The 22,114-nt window shown below is 51.3% G+C and overlaps 1 protein-coding gene across 8 annotated transcripts in view; it reads right to left on the reverse strand.

Annotated features, from left to right (window-relative positions):
• Positions 1-22,114, reverse strand: part of CLEC16A (C-type lectin domain containing 16A) — a 201,455-nt gene that overhangs the window by 95,454 nt on the left and 83,887 nt on the right. For all 8 annotated transcript variants that reach the window (XR_006777240.2, XR_006777241.2, XM_045784362.2 and 5 more), the window contains exons 14-18: positions 21,465-21,574; positions 20,666-20,710; positions 18,051-18,101; positions 14,851-14,979; positions 6,836-6,956 (exon numbers count right to left, since the gene is read on the reverse strand). Coding sequence is in view for 6 of the 8 variants with exons in the window: in XM_045784362.2 (XP_045640318.2) it covers positions 6,836-6,956; positions 14,851-14,979; positions 18,051-18,101; positions 20,666-20,710; positions 21,465-21,574 (456 nt within the window). In the remaining 2 variants the exon portion in view is untranslated. The remainder of the gene's footprint in view (positions 1-6,835; positions 6,957-14,850; positions 14,980-18,050; positions 18,102-20,665; positions 20,711-21,464; positions 21,575-22,114) is intronic.

Raw genomic sequence — 22,114 nt, forward strand, 5'->3', positions numbered from 1 at the left:
GAAATAGCATTACTGCTGTTAATAATTAGCTTCAAAGGCTCGATGGGTCGTTTTCCAGAGAACAAGCAGGATCAAACAGGATGGGTCTCCAAGCAATAAACTGTCCACGTGCCTGGGCCACAAAGCAGAACACAAGCAGGCTCCAGACCCATTCGCTGGGGCAAACCAGGGTGTGTAAGAAGTCCATGGGCACCACCTTTTGGATAACATTTCAGCAGGATCGGTCTCACAGGCCTGGCCTCCCGACGGGGCTCCCTGCTGGAATGTTGCCCCTGACTCCATAAATCTACCTTCACACTGAGGCCAGGGAGGCCCCTTCTGAGACACATGTAGGTCATCTCACCGGGTAAAAACACTCCTTGCTGTTCTTAGAAGAAAGCCCTGGATCCCTGATCCATCTACGAGGACCACATGCTGGGCCCCAGGCAATCTCGACATCACCTCACCACCTTGCCCTGCCTGGCCACACTGCTGCTTCTCATCTTCCTCAACTCCTCATCAACCCCAGGGCCTTCCCTCCTGCCATGCCCCAGGCCGCTGGCACCTGCCCTAACATCCAGCCCTCAGATGGGTGGTCGCTCCCTCAAAAGCCTCCCTGACCTCCAAGCAGGTCAACCCCTGCTACTTGAGCTCCTTAGCATAGTGGCCATCTGCCTTTGCTCTGTGTGACGATGTGATCAGTGTTCACCTCCCCCACAAGACTGAGCTCAAAAAAGACAGAGACGCTTCTGCTCTTGTGATTGGTCTGCACTTGAATTATTTAAGGAACAGACCCCATTAAGGCCGAGGACGTAGGCTTATTTCTTGGAATGTCTGTACCTTGCTGTGAAGTGATGCCCTTCCTGCTTATCTGGCATTAACAACGCCCTTTCTTTTAAGAAATGAGTTTGTAAATGCTTTAAAAAAAAAAAAAAAAGACTTGGTAACATAAAAAGTTGGCAATCCTATCCCCAGAGGTTTTGTGGGGTTTTATTTTTGTTTTGGCATTTCACTGGGCTGTGCAGTCCCAAGGTCTGGGAACCACAGGGAAGCCCTGCTCTATCCTACATGGACATTTTCCAGGCCCCCGAACAAGGGTGCCCACGCCTGGGGGAGGAAGCAGACCTGGAGTGCAGAGATCTGCTTATGTGGAGGCTTGGGAGCCCCCCCTCACAGACCGTGGGCTCTTTTGAGGAACTGCCGTCTCTGTTGTAACACAGCACAAGTGGAAATGCCAAGAGCTGTGCAATGGTCACAGGAGACGGCTCAGCCAATGGAAGGTCACCAAACATGGTAACTCTGACATTCATGAAAGTACGTGGAAAACCACTTCCAAGGAGAGTGTGGAGAGGTTTCCGAGCCTCTCCCCAGACATCCCGGCTGGGATGCTTCCCAGCACCTCTTCTCCGCCCACCCAACAACCTTCATCGTCTGTTTGGACCCAGCCTCTCCTCCAGGGCTGGCCCCTGGCTTACAGAATCACTGTCCCCTAACCCCTTGCTGCCCGCACTCTCCCCAAGCTCAGAACCAAGAAGCCAGCTGACTCTCAAGCATCGCCACCAAACACTATTCCCAGACTGTGCCCCCATCCCTCTTCCCCACTCTTGTCGGCCGCCGGAACCCCGCTGGGCCTCCTAACGGCCTCCCAGCGACTACACCAGGCACTGTTACAGGCACTCCCCATATATTAACTCATTTACTCTCATTATACAGATGAGAAAACTGAGGCACCAACACATTTAGGTACTTGTCGAAGGCCATACAATGGCAAGTTACAAGGGCAAAGCTTGGATTTCACACCAGGCACAGTCTCCCAAGCCCATGTTCATAACCACCTCCTAGGTGGCCTCCCCAGCCCTCTGACATGGCTCACGGGCCTCTGCTGGGACTGTGGGACTTGGCTGTTCCAGTGCACTCTCAGGACCCATGTCCCTGTAGGAACCCTCAGATGGCTTCCCACTGCCCTGGACCGGAGATCTGGTTCATCTCAGCCCTTCTTCCCCCGACTCCTCACCTGCTGGCTGCACCAGCTCTCGGACAGGCCGTGCTCCCTCCCACCTTCCAGCCTCACCTCTACCATCCCCTCTAACTGGCGGACCTCAGTTTTGCATTTTCTCAGAATCTTCTGGTCCCTCCCTGAACGGCACCTGACCAGAGAAGCCTTCTCTAAACAGCGTAGGAGGTCTTTTCTCCCAGTTATTCTCGAGCACAGACCCTGTTCGTCACCTCCACGGACCATCTCAAAAACCTGTGATTACCTGTTGGTGGTCCTCCCATCCTCCCCACCCCTACCCCAAAGCAGAAGCACCATGGAGCTGAGACCAAGTCAGCCTTCAGTTCCCTATCACATTCCAGCTGCCAGCACTGTGCCTGTCATACAGCAGGTGCTCAACACGGAGCTGAATGAGTAGATGGATTTTGCTGAATGGTTCTCACGAATGGATTTAGAAAATCCGAATACAAGATGAGGTATGGGAAGCACACAGGATGGGTACAACATGCACATGTCGAGTGCCCACATGGAAAAGGCTGGGAAGGAATCCAGAAGTTTCCTGGGGATGCCTGGTATCTACTTAGCATATTTAGACAATGGGCGAATTTCTCCCAACTGTGATTGGCCATATTTTCTAGAAATAAGCAAGACTCCTTTCAGAAGGCTCTGATTCCAATCCTGGCAGGAACTTGGCTGCTCCTCACAGCCTGCTTGTCCTCAGGGCACTCCCGGGGACTGTCGGTCAGTAGGCCCAAGAGGGAACGCAAGGGAGCACGCTGCCTGGGTGGGGTGCACCTCCCATCGTCTGGGCCCAAGCAGCCCCGCGGTCTTCTTACCCCTCCAAACAGTGCCATCCTACAAGTGATGAACTGGTTTCAATACGTCAGGATACGCTCTTCCAAACATTGTTAGAGCAGAAAATGCCCGCCCCTTGGAGTCCTGCACTATGAGTTCTACATCACTGATCCAGCAGCCGCACCAGGGGCAAGAGCTCCTCTCAGCCCCGAGCACCTGCTACACGCCAAGCACAGTGCCGTGTGCTTCACCAACGTGATCGCATTTGATGTTCAATGGCTCTCCCTGCACGTCTTTTAGAACCATTTTAAAAGCCAGGCCCCTGAGTCTCATGAACATGAAGGCCCCAAGCAAGGTCACAAGGCCGATGACCTCCAACTACACCAGGGGCAGCCAAGGCGGATGTCAGTGCAGCCGGCCACGCCTCCCTCCTGCCCGGCTCCACCCAGAGCCCCAGCTGGGCCGGGGAAGCTCACGATCTGGAACGGTAGTGACCAATTCAATGACAAAGAGCAGCCCCAAGTCCTTCTCTGTTAGAGAGAAGTATTTATAGATGCAACGATATGAGGTCTTCCACTGGCTTTACTACACTCAGCGGGAGTGGCGGGGAGGGAGGTATTTTGGAAAGAGAAATGGTGGAGCAGATGGAATGAGACGTAGGGAAAGAGTAATAACCCTTGAAGCCGAAGGCGCGGGATGTGGAGATTCATGGTGCCATTCTCTCTAAAAGTCTCATCTATTTTATCTAGTCAAGCTAGCCTTCCCTTCCCATCCCCCTTCCCTCACGGCTGCCAGTCCCTGACCTGGGCCCCAAGCCACTCTCCTCTCCAGCGAAAACAAAACAGTCAGGAGCACAGTCAGCTCTGCCCCTTTCCGGGGAGGGGGCAGGTGATGGGGGTGGGCGATGGCCTCCGCCATGCTCCTTGTCCGGAGCCACCATGCCAGAGCTCACCAGGCACACCTGCCAGAGGCCTGACGCTGGTCAGCAGACACGTGACATGGCTTCTGTGTACTCGTACGCCGCCGTGGTTTCTTATCAGAGTGAGACAAGGTCAGTAAACACACTTTAAGTCACCTCTTTCTGGGGTGCACAGCCGACATGCCTTTGAGCCTGTCCGCCCAGATTATGTCACCTTCCATGAAAGTGGACCAGCCCCCAGCATTTCTCCCTGAGTCAGCTTTCTTCAAATCACGGCGCTCACAAGAAGCATGCCCAGCTTCCAATCATTCGGCAAATATGAATGCCTTTGCCTACATTATGATGTTGCTGACATTTTATATACATAGAAGGCATTTTGTGACATGCGAAGCATACTGACTTTTCCCCACTGGAAGGTCAGACACTACGGCATTTAAGAACAATCACCAGGAAAAATACAAAGAAAAAAGAACACAAAGTCCAACAACAACACATGCTATCTTCTTCTAGTACCATGCGCTCATAAAATCCATAATTCCTAGTATTTTCTGGATGGCACTCTCTTTAGCAAAGAATAATTTGTGACCGGGCTGGGTAAAGACAGACAGCCATTACTTTCTTAATGGCCAACTACCCAAAAAGGTTCAGTTAAGTGATCTCAACTAGCCATCTAATCAATTAAAATTGATAAGTGAAATACTTTTAACCTTTATTTCAGCAGGCCATTCCTAGCTGGGGTAGGGGAGGGGGCAGGAAGGAATGTGAATTCCCAGCATAAAATTTAATTCCATTTCATGGATGCAAACATTCTTGCTGCCCTGATGGAGTGGTCCCCTTGAAAGCAAGCCGTTTCCCTCTTCCCTTGAATCCAATCAGAGAAAGACTGGTTTATGGTTCTCTGCAGCCAACTCAATCCATTTAAACCCTTAGAGAAATCCCTACAGCAATTTCTCAAGGAGAAAAGGACCAAAGGAGACGAGCACAGAGCAGCTCAAAGGGGACTTAGCTTCCTTGTTCTTCCAAGAGAGAGAAGAAAAAAAGAGTAAGAAGAGGGCAAGAAGAAGTTAGGGGCACCTGTGTGGCTCAGTCAGTTAAGTGTCCAACTCTTGGTTTTGGCTCAGGTCATGATCTCAGGGTCATGAGATCGAGCCCCAAGTCAGGCTCTGCACTCAACAGGGAATCTGCTCGAGATTTTCTTTCTCTCCTTCTGCCCCCCTCTCTCAAATAAATAAATAAATAAATCTTAAAAAAAAAAAAAGTTAGACAAGCGGGTAAAACCCGTAATAATCACGGAAAATCTTTTGTTCAGGCAGAGTGCTCTGCTCTTTATATGCATCACCTCGTTTCATTAGCAGGTAACATGGACTACAGTTCCCTGAGCACAGTTAGAGGCCAGACACTACGCTCTGTCATGTTATATTTCATATTCTATTTCGCTCGCATCTCAAAACAAGCCCATCATATCAGGAAGTACATCCCCATTTTCCCGGTGAGGAAATGGAAGTTGTAGGGGTTTCAATCATTTGCTCCAGGGAATACACAGCAGGACAGGGAATGTGGATCAAATACCAACCCGCCATGGTCTAGGTCATGATCACTGGCCACACAACTGAGCACTTTTGTCAAAACTCCTCGAACCGTACACTAAAACTTGGTGAATTTTATCGGATGTAAACTGTATTTCAATAAAGCTGAGTTAAAACAGCGGGGACCTTGTCCTGACTACACACCACGAAGAGTGGCCATCTGCCGCTCCTGCCTGCTTAGCTTCCATCTCTTTGTGAGTTTCCTTTGAGGGCAACCTCCCTCTTCCCTCTCAAGTGATGGAGTTGAAAAGAAATGGGCCCCACTTCCCAGCTTAGGGTTCACCACATGACTCCGGCCTCGCCCAGTAATGAATCACGTTCCTCTGACAACGACTGGTTCAGGGATGGTCCACCGACCCAAGCCAGGCCAGTGAGCCCTGCTGTGGACTTCCACAGAAGTCACAGGAAAAGGAAGCCCTGTTTCTGTCAGGTGTGCTAGGCTGGTTCAGCAGATTTTGGAGCTGCAGATGGCCACCTTGTTGCTACCTAGTGAGAGTCCTCCTGAGGATGACGCCAGAACCAAGGGAAGCCGAGCTGAGACAGGGCAGCAGCTTCTTGATGACGCTGCTTGAGTACCTAGATCCAGCTATGCCTGAAGGCAGACGTACTCCTGGACTTTCCAGTGACACCAGCCAATCCCCCTATCTTTTTCCTTAGCCAATCTAAGTTGGGTTTTCTGTCTCTTATAACCAAAGAATCCTACCATATCACAATGCCTTTAAGAAACAGAAACCACCCTGCCCATCCGTGTGCACGTGCCCTACAGCAAATGGAGGAAAGAGAGAACTATATGTGTATGAGGAGGATTACAGGAGCTCGATCAGGCTTTATACCCACTGTCGCTTTTAATCACAGCCTCGTGCTCATGCTGCCGAGGAGACCAAGAGGCACTGCCCACGGTTAGGGAGGGAGCCCAAGGCTGCAGGTTGAGCACATGGCTCTCCAGCCTCCCCGCCTCCGCCTCACCTACAGGCTGGTGATTTGCATTTTTGAAAGTTTTCCCCTTTTTTGCAGCAGAGGCCTTTAATCATTGGAATCCTACAGAAATCTTTTTTTTTTTTAAAGATTTTATTTATTTATTTGACAGAGAGACAGCCAGCCAGAGAGGGAACACAAGCAGGGGGAGTGGGAGAGGAAGAAGGCAGGCTCCCAGCGGAGGAGCCTGATGTGGGGCTCGATCCCAGAACACCGGGTCACGCCCTGAGCCAAAGGCAGACACTTAACGACTGCACCACCCAGGTGCCCCCTACAGAAACCCCTTAATACACAAAACCAATCATGCTACGGTTATGTGGAGGGCAGGGGAGCTGGAGACCCCAATCACCCTGCACAGCTCCACCTGGGCTCCAGAAAGCAGAGCCCGCAGACACACTGCCAGGCACCCAGCATCCAGGGCCCCTTCTTTGAATTTGGCACGATGTGCACACACTGTCAGCTTTTGGTGACAGATCAACCGCGGTAGCAACTCGGGTCGCACACCGACCCTCCCAGTGACACCGGAGCTGGCGTGACGGCATGTGCACCCCTCCCCGCCCCCGCCCCTCCGCCCCTCCCAGGACTTACTCAGATCCAGCACGTCATCCGTTTTGATCAGGTCCTCCTCCCGCGTCAGGGGAAGCTGGGTCTCGGGCTCCCCTCGCAGCTGCAGCGACAGGGAACGGAGCATGAAGAACACCCGGATGGCCTGGACAGACCAGGAGCAGAGGAGAATGAGACTGTAGTTATTTAAGGGCCATACGGAGAAAACACACATTGACTATTGATTTGAACAAACAAAACAAAACAAAGTCCACTTGTCGCAGTATCATGGCTCTGGTGTTTTCAGAACAAGGCAAAAAAAAAAAAAAAAAAAAGAAAGAAAAATCAAAGGGTACAGCCTGCTTTTAGTTCTCCATAGCTTTAGGCTACTTTACCTCAACTGAGCACCTGTCATTTGCCAGGAGCTCTCCCCTAGCGCCATGTAACCTTCACGACACCCCTGCTTAGCAGGCTGCCCCATTTTGCAGACAAGGCACTGGGACCCAAGGAGGCAAAGTAAACCGCCCCAGGCCACACGTCTAGGGAGGGCTAGAACCAGGCCTCTTCCAACTAAACCAGCACAGAATTTGGAAATCCAAATCACAAGTAATAGTGTTCTAACATCCTGCCTAGTGAACATGGGGGCTGAGAAGGCAGAAGAGGGTAAGATGCTTGTAGGATTCAGAGCCAGCCAGACTCCATTAAAATCCTGCCCCTGCCCCTCCCTGGGTGAGCCCGTTCACAGCAGAGTCTCAGCCCCTGGGCCTTACCACAGGGGGTATGCTGTGGATGGGACAACAGCCCTGGCACCTGGCCAGTGTGCCGTGACATCAGTGCCTCAAGTGCCCCTCAGACTGACCCGGCTAGCTTTCTGGGGGCAGAGGCAGCTCTGTTCAGCACAGGGATTCCTGGCCCGGGAGAGGTGTCTGGGTGGAATCCAGGATGGCCATCAGACATTTCCAGAGAATAGGAAAAGAGTAGAATTCCCAGACCCGGACCCAGAGAAGTTTATGCAGAAAGCAGCTTCTCCCCGGACCCAGCCTGCCCTGATAGCACTCCACCCCTGGGTCCCAGACTGGGGTTGAGTTGCCCACCGATGAGAGGCCAGGAAGTGGAGGTGCAGCCCATGGGAGAGGCCACCTCCGTGCCAGTTTCCCTGACGCACAGCTGATGGGTCTACTTGAGGTACATGCCTGAGGAAAGCAGCTCTGGAGTCAGACATGTGAGGTCTGTGTTGGACTCACCGGGCAAGGCCCCTGACCTCCATGAGCTTCAATTTCCACATCTGTGAAATGCGAGCGGTAGTCCCTGCCTCGCAGGCCTGCTAGGAGGCTCTGAGATAATGCTGGGGTGGAAGGGGGAAGCAGCCAGCATGTGTTCCGTAAAGGGGCAGCCATCCTTTCCTCCAGCCACTCGATAGCTGGGCACGGGGGAGGGCATGGGGACAAACCACTGTCGCCACTGGTGAGCCACACAACGATGAATTCCAGCCCACTTTCAGTCTTCTTGTTTACAGTTCTGAGACTACAGGCCTGGCCCACTGAGAGAGGAGGCTGCCCTTCCTATGACAAGGTGCTTTCCAAAACAAAGTGGGGGGCAAATTCCTGCCTGTAAAGAGCTGGGCTTGTGCGGGCTCCCACTGACCCAGGCACCAAGGATGCCCCCTGGCACATTTAAGCCCGAGTCCGGCCTTGGCCTGGAAATGGCAGGAGACCTGAGCCACTGTCTCTATTGCCTAACGCAGAAAACTGGAAGAACAACCCTACCTCCTGGATGTATTCTGAGGTCATGTACTCCCCTTTGTCCACCATAAGCGCTACAGGAGGATAAGCCTTTATATTATGACGATGGGGTGGGGTGGCAGCATTAGTACTGATCTGACTGTCCTTATCAGTTTTTTAAAGTACAGCCTTCCTGGGGCACCTGGGTGGCACAGCGGTTAAACGTCTGCCTTCGGCTCAGGGCGTGATCCCAGCGTTCTGGGATCGAGCCCCACATCAGGCTCCTCCGCTATGAGCCTGCTTCTTCCTCTCCCTCTCCCCCTGCTTGTGTTCCCTCTCTCACTGGCTGTCTCTATCTCTGTCAAATAAATAAATAAAATCTTAAAAAAAAAAAAAGTACAGCCTTCCTAAGACATCTGCAACAATCAGAAGAAAAGGAAGAGCCGTTTCATTTGTTAAAAATCAAAACAGCTTCTATTTACTAAGTACCTCCCATGCACCAGGCACTGTGAGCACCTTACTGCAACGCAGAGCTATTACACAGGAGGAAACGGAGCTGGAAGGGCAGAGCAATCTCAGCTCATGCAGCTGGTGATGCCTGAGCCGCCCTGGACACAGCAATGTCTGATGCTTGTGTCACTTAACCAAGCACATGAGGACATTCACACGCCTGCACCACCCCGAGTGCAGAAAGCCCGAGATGTGGGTGGCTCCTTGAACTCCATGGCCATCTGAGCTCTCAAGTAAGGAGTCATGGCCTTGGATGCGAGGACAAAGGCCCATCGGTCAGGTCTAAGCTGAGTGAATACTTCATTTCTGTGTCAAAAATCCATTCCTCTCAAAGGTTCTGAAGGCAAAGAAATCAAGCGGGACCCTCGCTGGGGGGCGAGAAAAGAGAAACACGTGTGGCTTTCTACAGACCATCACTCTGAGAACCAGAAACCTTCCAATAGAAAAGGACTTCGGAATCTGGCTCCTAGTATAGACCATTTTGGTAAACATCTGCTTTTGCTCTGGAAGCAACAAATGGGAGATATTTCCAGAAATACAAAAACTAATAATAAGACAAAAAAATCTAAAGAATATAGACCACACTGACCAGCCCCATAACTTCAAGAATCCACAAAAGAGAGATAAAACACCAGAATAAGGGTCCTCAAATTCATCCCACAGCCCCCTAAACAATTAGCATCCCCCCTCCCTCTGCTTATCTGAGGCCTGCCGGGTACTGGCGGGGCTGGACCATGTCATCTCCCTGAAGTCTTTTAATGACCCTCCATGGTTCCTATTGTACAGACTGGAAACCAAAGCCCGGGGATGTGAGGTAGCCTGCCCACAGTGACTCAGCTAATAACCAGACTCCAAAGCCTGTGTTCTACTAGCCATATGCCTTTCCCTTCAAAAGACTTAAGGCTTGGGACCCAGGCTTTTATTGTATGCTTCTCTTTGCTCTGCCAAATAAACATGCAATTTAAAAAGTATTAAAAAGGAAAAAGGAATTATTGCTCTTTCTGATGCTTCCACAGAATGCCAGGAAGACGGACTCTGGAAGCACACATTAGTTCTGGAAAGCAGTGACAGCTGAGCATGCTCAAATATGAAGAGGCTCGTTCCATGTGCTCCAAGGCACTTGGGAGCAAGCTCTGCAGCAGGGTCGTGGAGAATGAGGCCACTACGTGGGGCAGGATGGCTTCGGGGTCAAAAAGACCTTGGCAAGTGGGTCACGTAAATTCCCTGAGCCCGGGCTCGAGTTCTAGGAATAAGGTAGCCACCAGCCCCAATCTCATGGTCTCCCCGGAGGTGTGCCCACTGAATCCTGGGGCAGCCCTGGATCGAGCGCTCAGCTCCAGCCCTCTCTCCACTTCCCTTGTCACATTTGCAAGCCACAGAGTTCGGGGGGCCGTCACCCAGCTGAGGAGCCCACCAGGCCATGGGAGTGGCTACGAAAAACCAGTCACTGCTAATAGGGTGCAAAGCAGTGTCACGTGGGCCAGGCCCACTGTGAAAGCCCCTTGGCAATATGGAGAGCATCACGCGGAAAATGTTCGTGCCCCCTGAACCAGAAATTCTACCTCTGGGAACTTTTCCTAAAGAAATAAGCCAAAAGAAAGAAAACCCTGTATTCGTGAAGCTGCTCATGACAGTTTAGTTGAAAATAATGTAATCCTGGAAGCAACCAGAATGTCTAGCAGCAGGAAAATGCCTAAGTAAGTTACGGCAGAAGTCGCCAGATAAACTTTCATGCACCGGTCAGAAATGTGACTTAAATTACAACTGCATCCCAGCACGGAAAGCTGCCTGCTGTACAAGGGAGAGAGCAAAGGAAGAGGCTGGAAGGAAGACCACAACGCACTCTTCCTGCCGCCACGAGAAGACGTGATTGAACACAAAGACAGGGAGGAGACACAAGTCTAAGCCTTGTTTGTTTAGGGTGATGAAATCACGGGAAATTATTTCCTTCTGCTTTCGAAACCCTACGAGATGTTCTTTAATGCGTAATACCCATCCAAAGAATAAAGAAAAATATCCTATTTCCTTGCAGTGGATAGCGATAAACACAAAAACTGTTTGTGGTTTTATGCGGGAACAAGGAACAGAAGTCAGGGACAAATAAAATTTCACGCAACTATATTTATTTCATAATGGCTTCCAAGATTACCACAGAAAGACAGCCAGTGGCTTACATTCAGATTTTGAGATTCACCAGAAATTCCTCTCCCTAACTCTCTTCTCTAACCTGAAGCTACAGTCGATGGCTAGAAACTCTTTTTCTTTCCCTCCTGAGACACTAGACTGCTCCACCCCTGTTCAGCCAAAACTTCCTGAGCTCTTCCGGCCTGCCGGGCACCGTGCAGTCCCTCTTTCTTATCTACTTTGGGCAGGAGCTGAGAGACAGGACACCTCAGGGAGGGTAAGGAACTTGCTCAATGCCACACAGTTGGAGCTGGGATTGAACCTTGGTTGGTCCCACGAGCCTCTGTTCTTTCTTAACTGCTTCTCTCACCTTCCCCTGGGACAGGTCCAGCCCACGTCCCCATTTCTGCCTCCACGTTCTCATCAGATCCCAGCAGTTCCCATGATCTTCGTTTCAATGTGAATTCCCCTTATCAGCTGGCATGGCTCAGTGGCACTCTCGCTATTTGGGGTCTTATTTTATATTAGTTGTTCACGGTCTATTCTTGCATTTTGCATAGTGCCTGGCTCCTAGAAAAATGCTCAACAAATATGTCGAATGAAAGAATAAAGAGTGTAATTTGCAAAATGCAAGAGGGACTCTGTGACTTTTAGTGTTGGATGACTCCCATTGCCTGCAAGGCCTGGCCTTCCTCCTGCCCCGTCCCCTCTCCTCACTCTGCTCGTCACTCTGCTCCCTGAACTGGCTATACCCTTTTGCATCTCAGGGATTCTGCACTCACCGTCCCCTCGGCCCTGCTCATTTCTGTACCCTTGGACCCAGCATCTGGCATCCAGTAGGCACCCAGTGGCTCTCTGGTGATTGTATGGAGGACTATTTCACAGTTAGGAATGATGTATTAGTAAGGGTTGTTTGAACTTCTTTAACAAGTCGTTAAGGAAAATAAAAGGTGGGATTTCTGAAAAGTGTCAGCCTCCTAAAAGTTAAAAAAGTCTACTTGGTGGAAAAAAAAAAAAAAAAGAAGAAGGAAACCTTTGAATCCAAAAGGATGAAATGGAATGTTCTTTGGATACAAGCAAAGAACTTGAAACAAACCACATAAGCCTTCAATTGCTTGCTAAACCATACACTTCCTTTAGCTTAAATTCAAAGCACACTGCTGTGTTCTGATGTCTGAAATGGACTCAGGAGCTAAGCTTCTGGATGATTCTAGACAGCTGCCTTTAACGGAGACCGGACTGAGGTAAGTGGTCAAAATCCCCCTTCAGAAACTGATTCCTGAAGTCACAAAGGGAAGCTTCTCTAAGGTAGATGGCTTCACTTTGAGATGGTCAGCCCTATTTTATATATTCTGCTACCTTCTCCCTGGCTCTAAACCCAGGGACCCTGAGACTTGAGGATTAATTGTATAAACTCCTCAGACAGACAAAGGCTGGACAAGAGACCCAGAGAAGTCCAGGTGTTCCCAAGGGCTGCCTGTGCTTCAGGAAGCAGCTGCACTGTGCCTCCCATCTGGGACAAGGGAGGTGGGCAGCAGGCCCTTGGGAACTTACAACCAAGTGAGATGTCAGGGGCCAACGGAAGAAGGAAACCCCTACCCTCGAGAACTATCACTGGTCTTCTATGTTCTGCCTTTCGCTGAGTCCCCACAATGACTCTGGCAAGGCAGGTACATGCTGCTTTGAGATGGGAGAAGGAACCCCAAAGCCCAAGCGACCCTCCCTCTGCCATATGCCTCACCCCTGAATTTCTCCCATCCTCTCCTGTGGATCAGGACCATCTGTCCCAAGCCGGCCTGATGTCAGGAATCAGCTAACAAGGCCAAGGTCCTCACTGGGCTCTAAGGCCCTGGAGCCTGGCTCCCTCCAGCCTCTTCACTTCCCACAAAGCCTCCCTCACTCTGAGCTCCAGCCGTGTCCCCTCCTTGGAGGTGCTGGAATGAGCCACATCTGTCTGGGCCTCAGCCTCCGCTGCTGCCCAACCTATCCCTCTGCTGCCTGTTCCACCTCCCTCCCCAGGGGGAGGGGCTGACCCCACACTCCTTCGCCAACAGCCTCAGCCACACGGACTGGCAATGCTGCCTGTCCTACCTCGCCCTCTAGACTCCGACTCCTTGAGGACCGTAGCAGTGTATGTTAGGCCCCTGGTGTCCAGCACCAAGTAGGGCTAATAAATATGATGAAGGGAGCGGTGGGAAGCAGCAGGTCAAAGTGGCTAAGAGTGTGGGGTGCAGAGGCCACACTGCCTGTGAGGAGTCCTGGCTCTGCTACTTACTCACTGGGGGACCGCGAGCAAACCACTTGATCTCATCATGCCTCAGTTTCTTCCTCTGCAAGATGGGTTCATGTAATGCCAACTTCCTAGACGGCCGTACAATTACATGAGGAAGTTCACATAAAAAACTGATGTGAATGATTTACTTGATATCGGACAGGAGCTCATCTAAGTGTTGAGAAAACTGGGGGCCCAGGAACCAAAAAGAAGGCAGAGTGCAACCCAGAGCAGCAGCTCTCACCATTCACAGCCTCCAGACCTCTGGCTCAGGGGACCAGGCGGGCCTCAGGGACAGGACCTTCGCTCTCGCTCTTGCCTCAAGAGGGAGCATCTCCGAGGCCAACCAAAGGCTACAGGTGAGCAGGCCCACCCGTTGAAGGAGTTGCCAACACAACCCAAGTTTGTCAGACCCAGTCCTGTGGTGAAGCCAGTGCCAATGATGCCCAATGCAAACAGTGCCACCCACACACATGCTCGTATGCCTGGCCACGGGGCCTGCGGGCTGGCTGGGAGCGTGAGGAAGGAGCGCGTCACTGGCTCAGACAGGGTGCGTCCTGTGGTGAGGTCTGCGGGTTCGGTCAGACAGCAGGGAATGTGCACTGACTTAAAACACACAGGTCGGACTTCCTCTGCACCCTCCCCCACCCCAGGCCTCTGAGGCAAAATAGCTGCCTGGGCAGAGGAACGCCAGGGAATCCTCCTGTTTGAGGCAGATCCAGTAGGTCACGCCTGCTTCTCAAAATCCCAAAATTAACACCTCCGCTGCTCTGGTCAGATGCGGATTAACTGAGAAGAAGAGGGCAAGGAACTCAGCTGATTTATCCATTCATGTCTCCAAGGAATGATTTTCTAGGAAGAGGTGATGGTGCTTTCTAAGAAAGAAACTGATCTTACGCAAGAGATAAACTACCGTGAACAGCTCTGAAGAGACCGCTTCAGACAAAAAGTGCTGATAAGGGGCGCACACTCCAGCAGGGTTCTGAGAACTCCTCTGCTTTTCACACAAGGGAGCAAGCGGGCTGGCAACAGTCACAATCTCACTTGTGTGTGCCTTGCCCCCAGATCCCTCAGATACCTTACCCTCACGCCATCTTACCATCTCCGGGGGTCCTGAGCCTCTCTGGGAGAGGATTTCACACCAAGGCCGCACCTGCACTACCTGTTCTTGACTCACTCCCCCAGGTGCCTGGCAACAGCCCTGCCTCCCCCCAGAGCCTGGGCCCTGCTCTGCACCTGCCTGGCTCTCACATGGGGGAATCTCCATCCTGCTTTAGGAAAGGGCAGCTCGCCTTGGGAAGTTCCTCCTGGTGGCAGGGCGCCGGGGGGAGGGGGTGTCGTCCGCTCCCTGTCCCGAAGTGGGCTGGAAGGTGGGCTCTTGACCTGGTCAGACTGCAGCCCAGGAGAGGCGGGTCCCGCCTGCCCTTACTCACCCGCCGGGTCTTCTCCACGTCACCGCACGGCAGCCGCTTCACAAAGTCGATGCCGGTCAGCGGCGTACCCGTGGGAGGCAGCAGGATGGAGGCGTCCATCATGAGATACTCCACGTTCATGGGCTTCATCTAGAAGAGAGACATCATAGGAAACCTCACCGAGGGGACAAAGAGCATGGGGCAGGTCACGCAAGCCCCTCACCTCCACCCAGCAGAGAGCGGGTCCCGGAATGCAGCCCGCCTCCCTCCCTTTGTACTGTCAAGAATGACGACGACAGACACAGTGACGGCAGCTCCCCGTAGCGTTTATCCAGAGTGGACTACGGACTGAGGGCAGGCAGCGAACTACAGGCTTTGCGTGCATGATCCTATTTAATCCTCCCGAAGACTCCAGAAGGGATGTTTCCCAATCCGTTCATGAGAAAATGGAGACTCAGCTAGCGGGTGACAGAACTAAAATGCAGACCCAGGCCTGCCCTACTCCAGACCCCCTGATTCCCGCCACATGACCACCATTCCCCTTCCTTCCTCACTGCCTTTACCTGGGATCATACAACAAAGCCACTTACTGAGCATCTACTCAGTGCCAGGAGCCTGCAGGGCTCACCTCCTGCTGGACAGCAGTGCTGATGCTGTTCCTTATTACAGAGGGGGACACACTGAGCTCAGAGGAAGGGCATATGCCTACAGCCCCTGGGCCACACGGGAGCAGAACTCTCTGCCTGCTTCCACACCACCTCTGGGAAGCCTTCTCTGCTTACTGTGACATTTGGTAACAACATCTCCCCTCCTGGACCTCTGCTGCATCAGTGCGGACATCGAACGTGCATCCGTTGTTGGACAGGGACACTTCATTTCCCGGACATCATGAAGGAATGACATTTCACAAGGCAAATTTCCTATAGAATTAACTTAACTCCTTTAAGCAACACATGCTTTTTGTGTTTTTTGGGGTTTTTTTTTAGAAAGTGGGCTTCAACCGTATCACACTTTCTCCCTCTCCTAGAACATACAGCTGACTACACTGGGCAGTTATGGTGAAGGCCCAGCTGTCTGGCCTAGGGAGCCAAGGAAACACTTAGTGCATGCTGCCTGCCTTTTCTTTTGGCCACCCCCCAAAGGCCTGGGGTCTCCCATCCCAAATCCCTTTATGCCAGGGCTGGGTGGTGGAGCCCTGAGTCCCACCCCGGGGCTGCCCGTGGCATCGCCTACCAGCAGTGCCTTCCAGCCTGCCTGCCGCTCCCTAGCAGCCCCCCTGCGCTCTGCCCCACCTCTCTCCACCACCTTCCCGGTGAGCAGTGCTGGCAGCCAGCTGTTGCACTCATTACACCTCTGCATTCAACAGGAGGTAAAGAGAGAAGTGAGCGAGGGTCAAACATGAAGGCCTGGCTTCAGTGCGGCAGTCTCCATGAGCACCCGCGGGCCTATCTCCCCTTCATTTAGCTCAGCGGCTGCTTTCCTCAGGTTCGACCCCAGGACTGACTTTCAGGTGTGGGGGTTGGGGGGTGTCCGCTTTCTATTTCTCTAGGGGGCCAGGCACTGTGCAGACCACACAGTAAACATGGGACAAACCAACAAAGCCCGGAAGCTCTCCATAGCGGGAGGGAAAGGACGCAAATACTCGCCGTGCACACACTATACAGGAGGAGACTCACAGGCACCGCATGCGTGGGCGCGTGGCGCAGACCCCACCTTACAGATGGGAAAAATGAAGGCTCAGAATGTAAGCAGCCCACTGGAGGTCACGCAGTTAGTAAGTAAAAGAGCAGAGGGGTGCCTGGGTGGTGGTTAAGAGTCACACTCTTGGTTTGGGCTCAGATCGTGATCTCAGGATTATGGGATCCAGCCCTGTGTCAAGCTCAGAGAGAAGTCGGCTTGAGACTCCCTCCCTCTCCCTCTGCCTCTCCTTCTCTGCCCCTCCCCCTGCTCACGCACACACCACGTGCTCTCTCTCTCTCAAATAAAAAAGTAAAATCTTAAAAAAAAAAAGAGAGAGGCAAAAAACTGAGCAAGGGTTTAGGAGCCTGAGCTTTTCCACGTCATCAAGTGACATGCGAGCCTTACGTTTCCAACAGGAAACCCAAATGGAGAATTACGCTGCAGAAGGGGACATCATAGGGGCAAGCTGAAGCGGTAGCTAACCCCCAAATCCACTGCACTCTAACTAGCAGTCCAAGGAGCAGAAGACTAAGACACCATTCCAGGGGCTGGGGGAATAGTGGGGAGCAGTGGCCATCGCCAGGTGGGAGGCACACCTGGGCAGCCTGCACAACACCAGAGGAGGCCTTGGGTGCTACTGGAGTATTTCTGAGATACTCTATGCCAATTTACAATTTTCCCCGGAATGGGCTCTGCAGAGGCCTCGGAAGTGCCGAGGGTGAGAAAGTGGTAAGGGCCCAGCGGTCCATACCCGGTGAGAAGGCCTTGGGAGCCAGAAGCCACTTAGAGCAAGCTGCTTTTGTCTTTGTGACACTTTAGACAGTTAGGTTGACTATAAACTTCTCGAATCACTTCACTCTTTGATGAGCAATGTCCATGAAAAGGACATTTATCATCTCTTTACTGAGTGCCAGCTAAGGGTCAGATGATAGGGATGTACGGAAATGAACAGAACAGAGAAAGCCGCAAATCTTCTGAACCAATCTTTTCCCATGACTGTGCCTGACAGATGGAGGGAAACAGGGCAGACTCTGAGATGGTGCTGTGGATTCAAGGACAAGCAACACGCTGGAACATTCCGGTGACACAGCAAAGAAGGGCAGGGCACTGGAGGCGAACTACTCTGCTTTGGAATCTTGGCTCTGCACCTCACTGGCTCGGCAGGCATGGGATCTCACTCAACCTCTCTGATTCTCACCTTCTGATGGGCGACAGGAGTCTATGCTAGCAGCTACTCCCATCAGGGTGACACGGGCAGTAAAAGGATGAATACATACAATGTGCTTTATACTCCTGACACGGCACGAGTCCTCAAAGATTATTCATATCAAAGTGAATCTTTCCAACTCATCTAATGGCACAGCCCACAGAGGGGGAGTGAGGGTCATCTGAAATTTCACCAGTGGCGGGGGTCAAAAGGCACCATTTCCAATTCACTTCCCCACCAATCTCGGTCAGAAAGGCCCCAGTTAGACAGCGGTCTCTCAGTTCTGCAGGACAAGCTGTGCAGGCAATCAAGTACGTCCTGGACCCCGACTTACTGTCATACTCCTGTACTCATCTTCAAACATGTCCAAAAAAATTTCTTCTCCCTAAAAAAAAAGGAAGGGAGAGAGATTATGCATATTTTTTCTATAAACACCAAAGTATTATAAACTCCAGTTCATGGCTGTTGGGGCCATCTGGTTCTCATTAGTGAGTTCTCGTAAATCACCAGGAAGTAAGACACACACGTGAACACAAACGCACACACTCCAATGAAAGCCCAAATATCATATTGCACCTCTCAATGTTTCTCTCCCTTTTTTTAAGCATGTAGAATTAGATTCCTTCTGTCAAGGCAGCTAATTGAAACGACAACAAAAATAACACCATATATAATTAAACTACACAAGTGGGTGAAATTAGGAGTGTTTCACTTCATCTATGTGTTGAGAAACGGGAAGCCTGGTTCAGGTGCCATGTTAAATCTATGAGGCTCCACGCCTCGGAAAGGAAGCGTATAATTAAGCACACTTAACACTAAAGTTATACAGCTCGTTCCGGTCATTTCCGAAGCACACCTGTGAGGCTCTGTAGTTCCACAGGGCTGCGGTGGGTAAGACTCTGGCTTTGAGACACGTAAACCAGGGGCCAAAATCCAGCTTTACCTCTCAGATCCTCTCTCTGGTTCACTGCAAGACTGGAATGACAGCCCACATCTATGCGGGTCACTGCAAGGATTTACCCGAGTAAAGTGCTGACCACAGAGCCTGCCACTCAGCTGGGGCTGGTAAATGCTAGCACTCATGGTCATTATGGTCACCCTTGGACGGAGCACGGCTAGGGAGGGGAGCAGAGATTCAGCTGAATGCATCATGACTATTGAAACTGTCCTGTCTCTCTCCTAAGTCCTGAATCTCTCTCTCTCTCTCTCTCTCTCTCTCTCTCTCTCTCTCACACACACACACACACACACACACACAGAGTCAGGATGGGAAAAGGAGCAAGTCCTTTACATATTTTTCCAGTTGTCAGAACTGCAGATAAACTTGAATATTCTTGTGTGGCATAAGAACCACAGAAATCACACCCCTGAGAACATCCAAAAGCTTCTGAGATATTATACTTAGGGTATAACCCTCATAGGACAAAAGAACAATCTGGGTAGGGAGAAAGAAGCTCCAATTCAAATACAGCTCTCCTTTGGCTAAAGATAACCCTCTGGGAAAATGCCTACCTATATATATCTTTCTGACTTTGCAATGCAAAGGCTTTCTAGGGGGGAAACAAACTAAGAGCAATTATCCTGGAAAGAGACCCAAAGATGACTAATGCGGCCGTGAGGCTCCCACTCTCCTCTCGGCTTTGCTGAGGACTTGTGTCCTCCCTCCGAGGCCAAGCCCCTCGGGATGGTCTAAGGGGAGCCTGGAATCTCCTCCCCCATGCATGGGGGCACACAGCGGTCCACCCTCATCTGGGCATCCACCATGCTGCGGCCGCATGGGGTCATCTGCACCTGGCGAGGTGAATTTCCAGATTGTAAGACCTTGTTTTCTCTCAATGAACACTGACAATAATGGACAGTGGCTTAAAAAGCTTCCTGCAAAGAAAAGGGGTCTGGTGCCCATGTGCCTACAATTCACAGCAGTTCATAAAGACTACAGATAACGAAACAGGCTGAACAATGAGAAGAGGGCAGCACCAACACCTTCCTCCTCCAGGGAGGTTCTCTGTATCAGCTGAAGGATGAGGGGAAACCCTGGCTAACTGGATCTGGAGAGACCTGACGCGGAGGTCAAAAACTCAGGGAGGGGGTGCCTGGGTGGCACAGCGGTTAAGCGTCTGCCTTCGGCTCAGGGCGTGATCCCGGCGTTATGGGATCGAGCCCCACATCAGGCTCTTCCGCTATGAGCCTGCTTCTTCCTCTCCCACTCCCCCTGCTTGTGTTCCCTCTCTCGCTGGCTGTCTCTATCTCTGTCGAATAAAAAAAAAAAAAAAAAAAACCTCAGGGAGCCCGGGGGCCCATGTGAATGCGGATTAATCCATCTACTGCTGACGGAGGATGAGCTTCCCTAAGGATATATCACGTTTTAGGTACAGCCCAAAACAAAACCATCTCAGCGAGATATTTCAAAACTAACCATCTGGAATCTGAAGAGGAAATCTACAAATTCCTCGGTGACTCAGAGCTGTGGTGGTCCTTTACAAATCTCACTAAACTCAATGATAAAGGTTTAGAAGCCTCTATGAGGTGTCTTGGCTTACGTGTCTATAAATAAGATACATGCATAGAATTCATAAGTAATTCAAAAGTTATTTTATATGGAAAACCTACATCCCTCATGCACATATTAATTTACGTGTGTACCTCAGTCCCGTGCACGCATGTAATTTGCATTTATATGTAGATTCGTCAATAAACAAATTCATAGATCATTGATAGACTGTCACAGACTAGGGGTGAGTCCTCAGAAGGTGCGCCACTAAGAAGAGCACGGGCGGAAGAGTGCAGGGCCCGCTGCTCGGGGGTTTTGACATGGCGCGTGCTTACTCAGTACCCACGGGTACAAGAAGTCACCACAGACTGTGATTGGTACGTGCGCACGCCTGGATGTCACAATCCCGTGTCTGTGACGCACGCCGCACTGCCTTCCCCTGCGCTCTGGCAGCTTACCTTATAAAAATGCCGCACCAAGTGAACACTTTCTTCTCTGGCGCCCTGTTGAGAGAGGGAAGGCGGGAGGCAGGCCAGTGAGTTGGGTAAGTTACCAATTCCAAAATCTGAGTGTGTATCAAGGAGATGAGAGGCTGGGCTCATATCCTTAAATCTATAAAGTGGTTTATAATAGGGAGGGAGAGGGAGCTTAAAATAAAAATGGGCAAAAGAGAGGGGATTCTGGGCGGTGAGATGGAAAGTTGTTACCCTACAGTTAGGTGGGGGAAGTGGGTTATAAAATATGGCCATGGTGACTCTTACAAATGTGTCAGTGTGTGGATATCTGGAAAGACGCACGCCAAAGTGTCAACTATAGTTGTTCCTTTTTACCTTTGTACTTTCTAAATTTCTCAAATAAACAGGAAAAATAAGGGGGAAAGCAATAGAAAATAAACACAATGAATGTAGATATCAGCACAATAAACTATAAATACACAAAAAGCGTGCATGTGTTTGGGTATGTATACGATTTTTGTAATACACAAAGGAAAATAATAAAATTCTGGTTGACAAATACAGGGCCAACAATTGTCACAGAAGTTACTGAAATTCAATAATTAAGAGGGCTCATCGAGCCAGTCTCAGAGGAAGGGTAGTTCCACCAGAGCAAGTGGGCTGCAGGGTGGGGTCAGGGCTATTAGGCCCTGCTTCTCGCCGGTACCGCGGACCCCAGGACCGGGGCTCCCGTCTGGACCCAGCAGCTTCCTTCCCCCGCACGGCCTCCTGCAGAACCCAGGCGGCGGGACAGGGCCCTCACCTCCAGGCAGGCTAGGTGCACGTCCTTTATGATGCAGCCTGTGCTGGTCACCACTTGCTGCTTTAGGAGCAGGCAGCTCAGCTCCAGCGTCGCCAAACGGATCTTCCCATCTGCAGGGGAAAGCAGGGTCAGCCTCGCACAGCCTGGTGGGAAGCCCTTAAACACAGTCTCTTGCTTTACCCACTTTGAGGTTAACAGGTTAGCTGACTGGCCCTTGACATCCAGTGGGGACACAGAGGGACCTCACATGCCAATTACAATAGAATGTTCCATCCGAACCACCCACACCAAATACTCCCCTGCACTCCCTTTATCAGGGGAGGGGAGGCAGGAAAAAGAATATTACTAATTATTCCTGAAGGCTGGGAAAGTGGCCGTCTGTGGTTGCTTTCCTTGGCTGGGTTCCCTCCCCTTTTCAGGAACAAGCACCCCTCTTTCCTTTGGAGAATCACCAACCCTACTCTTGGGTCTCTAATCTGGGTGGAGCCGGTCCCTATGCTCTGTCCCAGGGAGGGGCACATCACCCAGGCCGGTCAGGGTGCTCTATTCCTCCGGTCACGGTGACTGGGGAGGAGACGGGCAAGGAGGCCAGTCAGAGCCAATAAGGCTCAATTCCACAACATGCCGGGACCACTGAGCAAGAGCACCTT

The sequence above is a fragment of the Ursus americanus genome, chromosome 2 (genome assembly GCF_024610735.1).
Source record: "Ursus americanus isolate L20-20 chromosome 2, mUrsAme1.1.p, whole genome shotgun sequence".
Lineage (NCBI taxonomy): Eukaryota > Metazoa > Chordata > Mammalia > Carnivora > Ursidae > Ursus > Ursus americanus.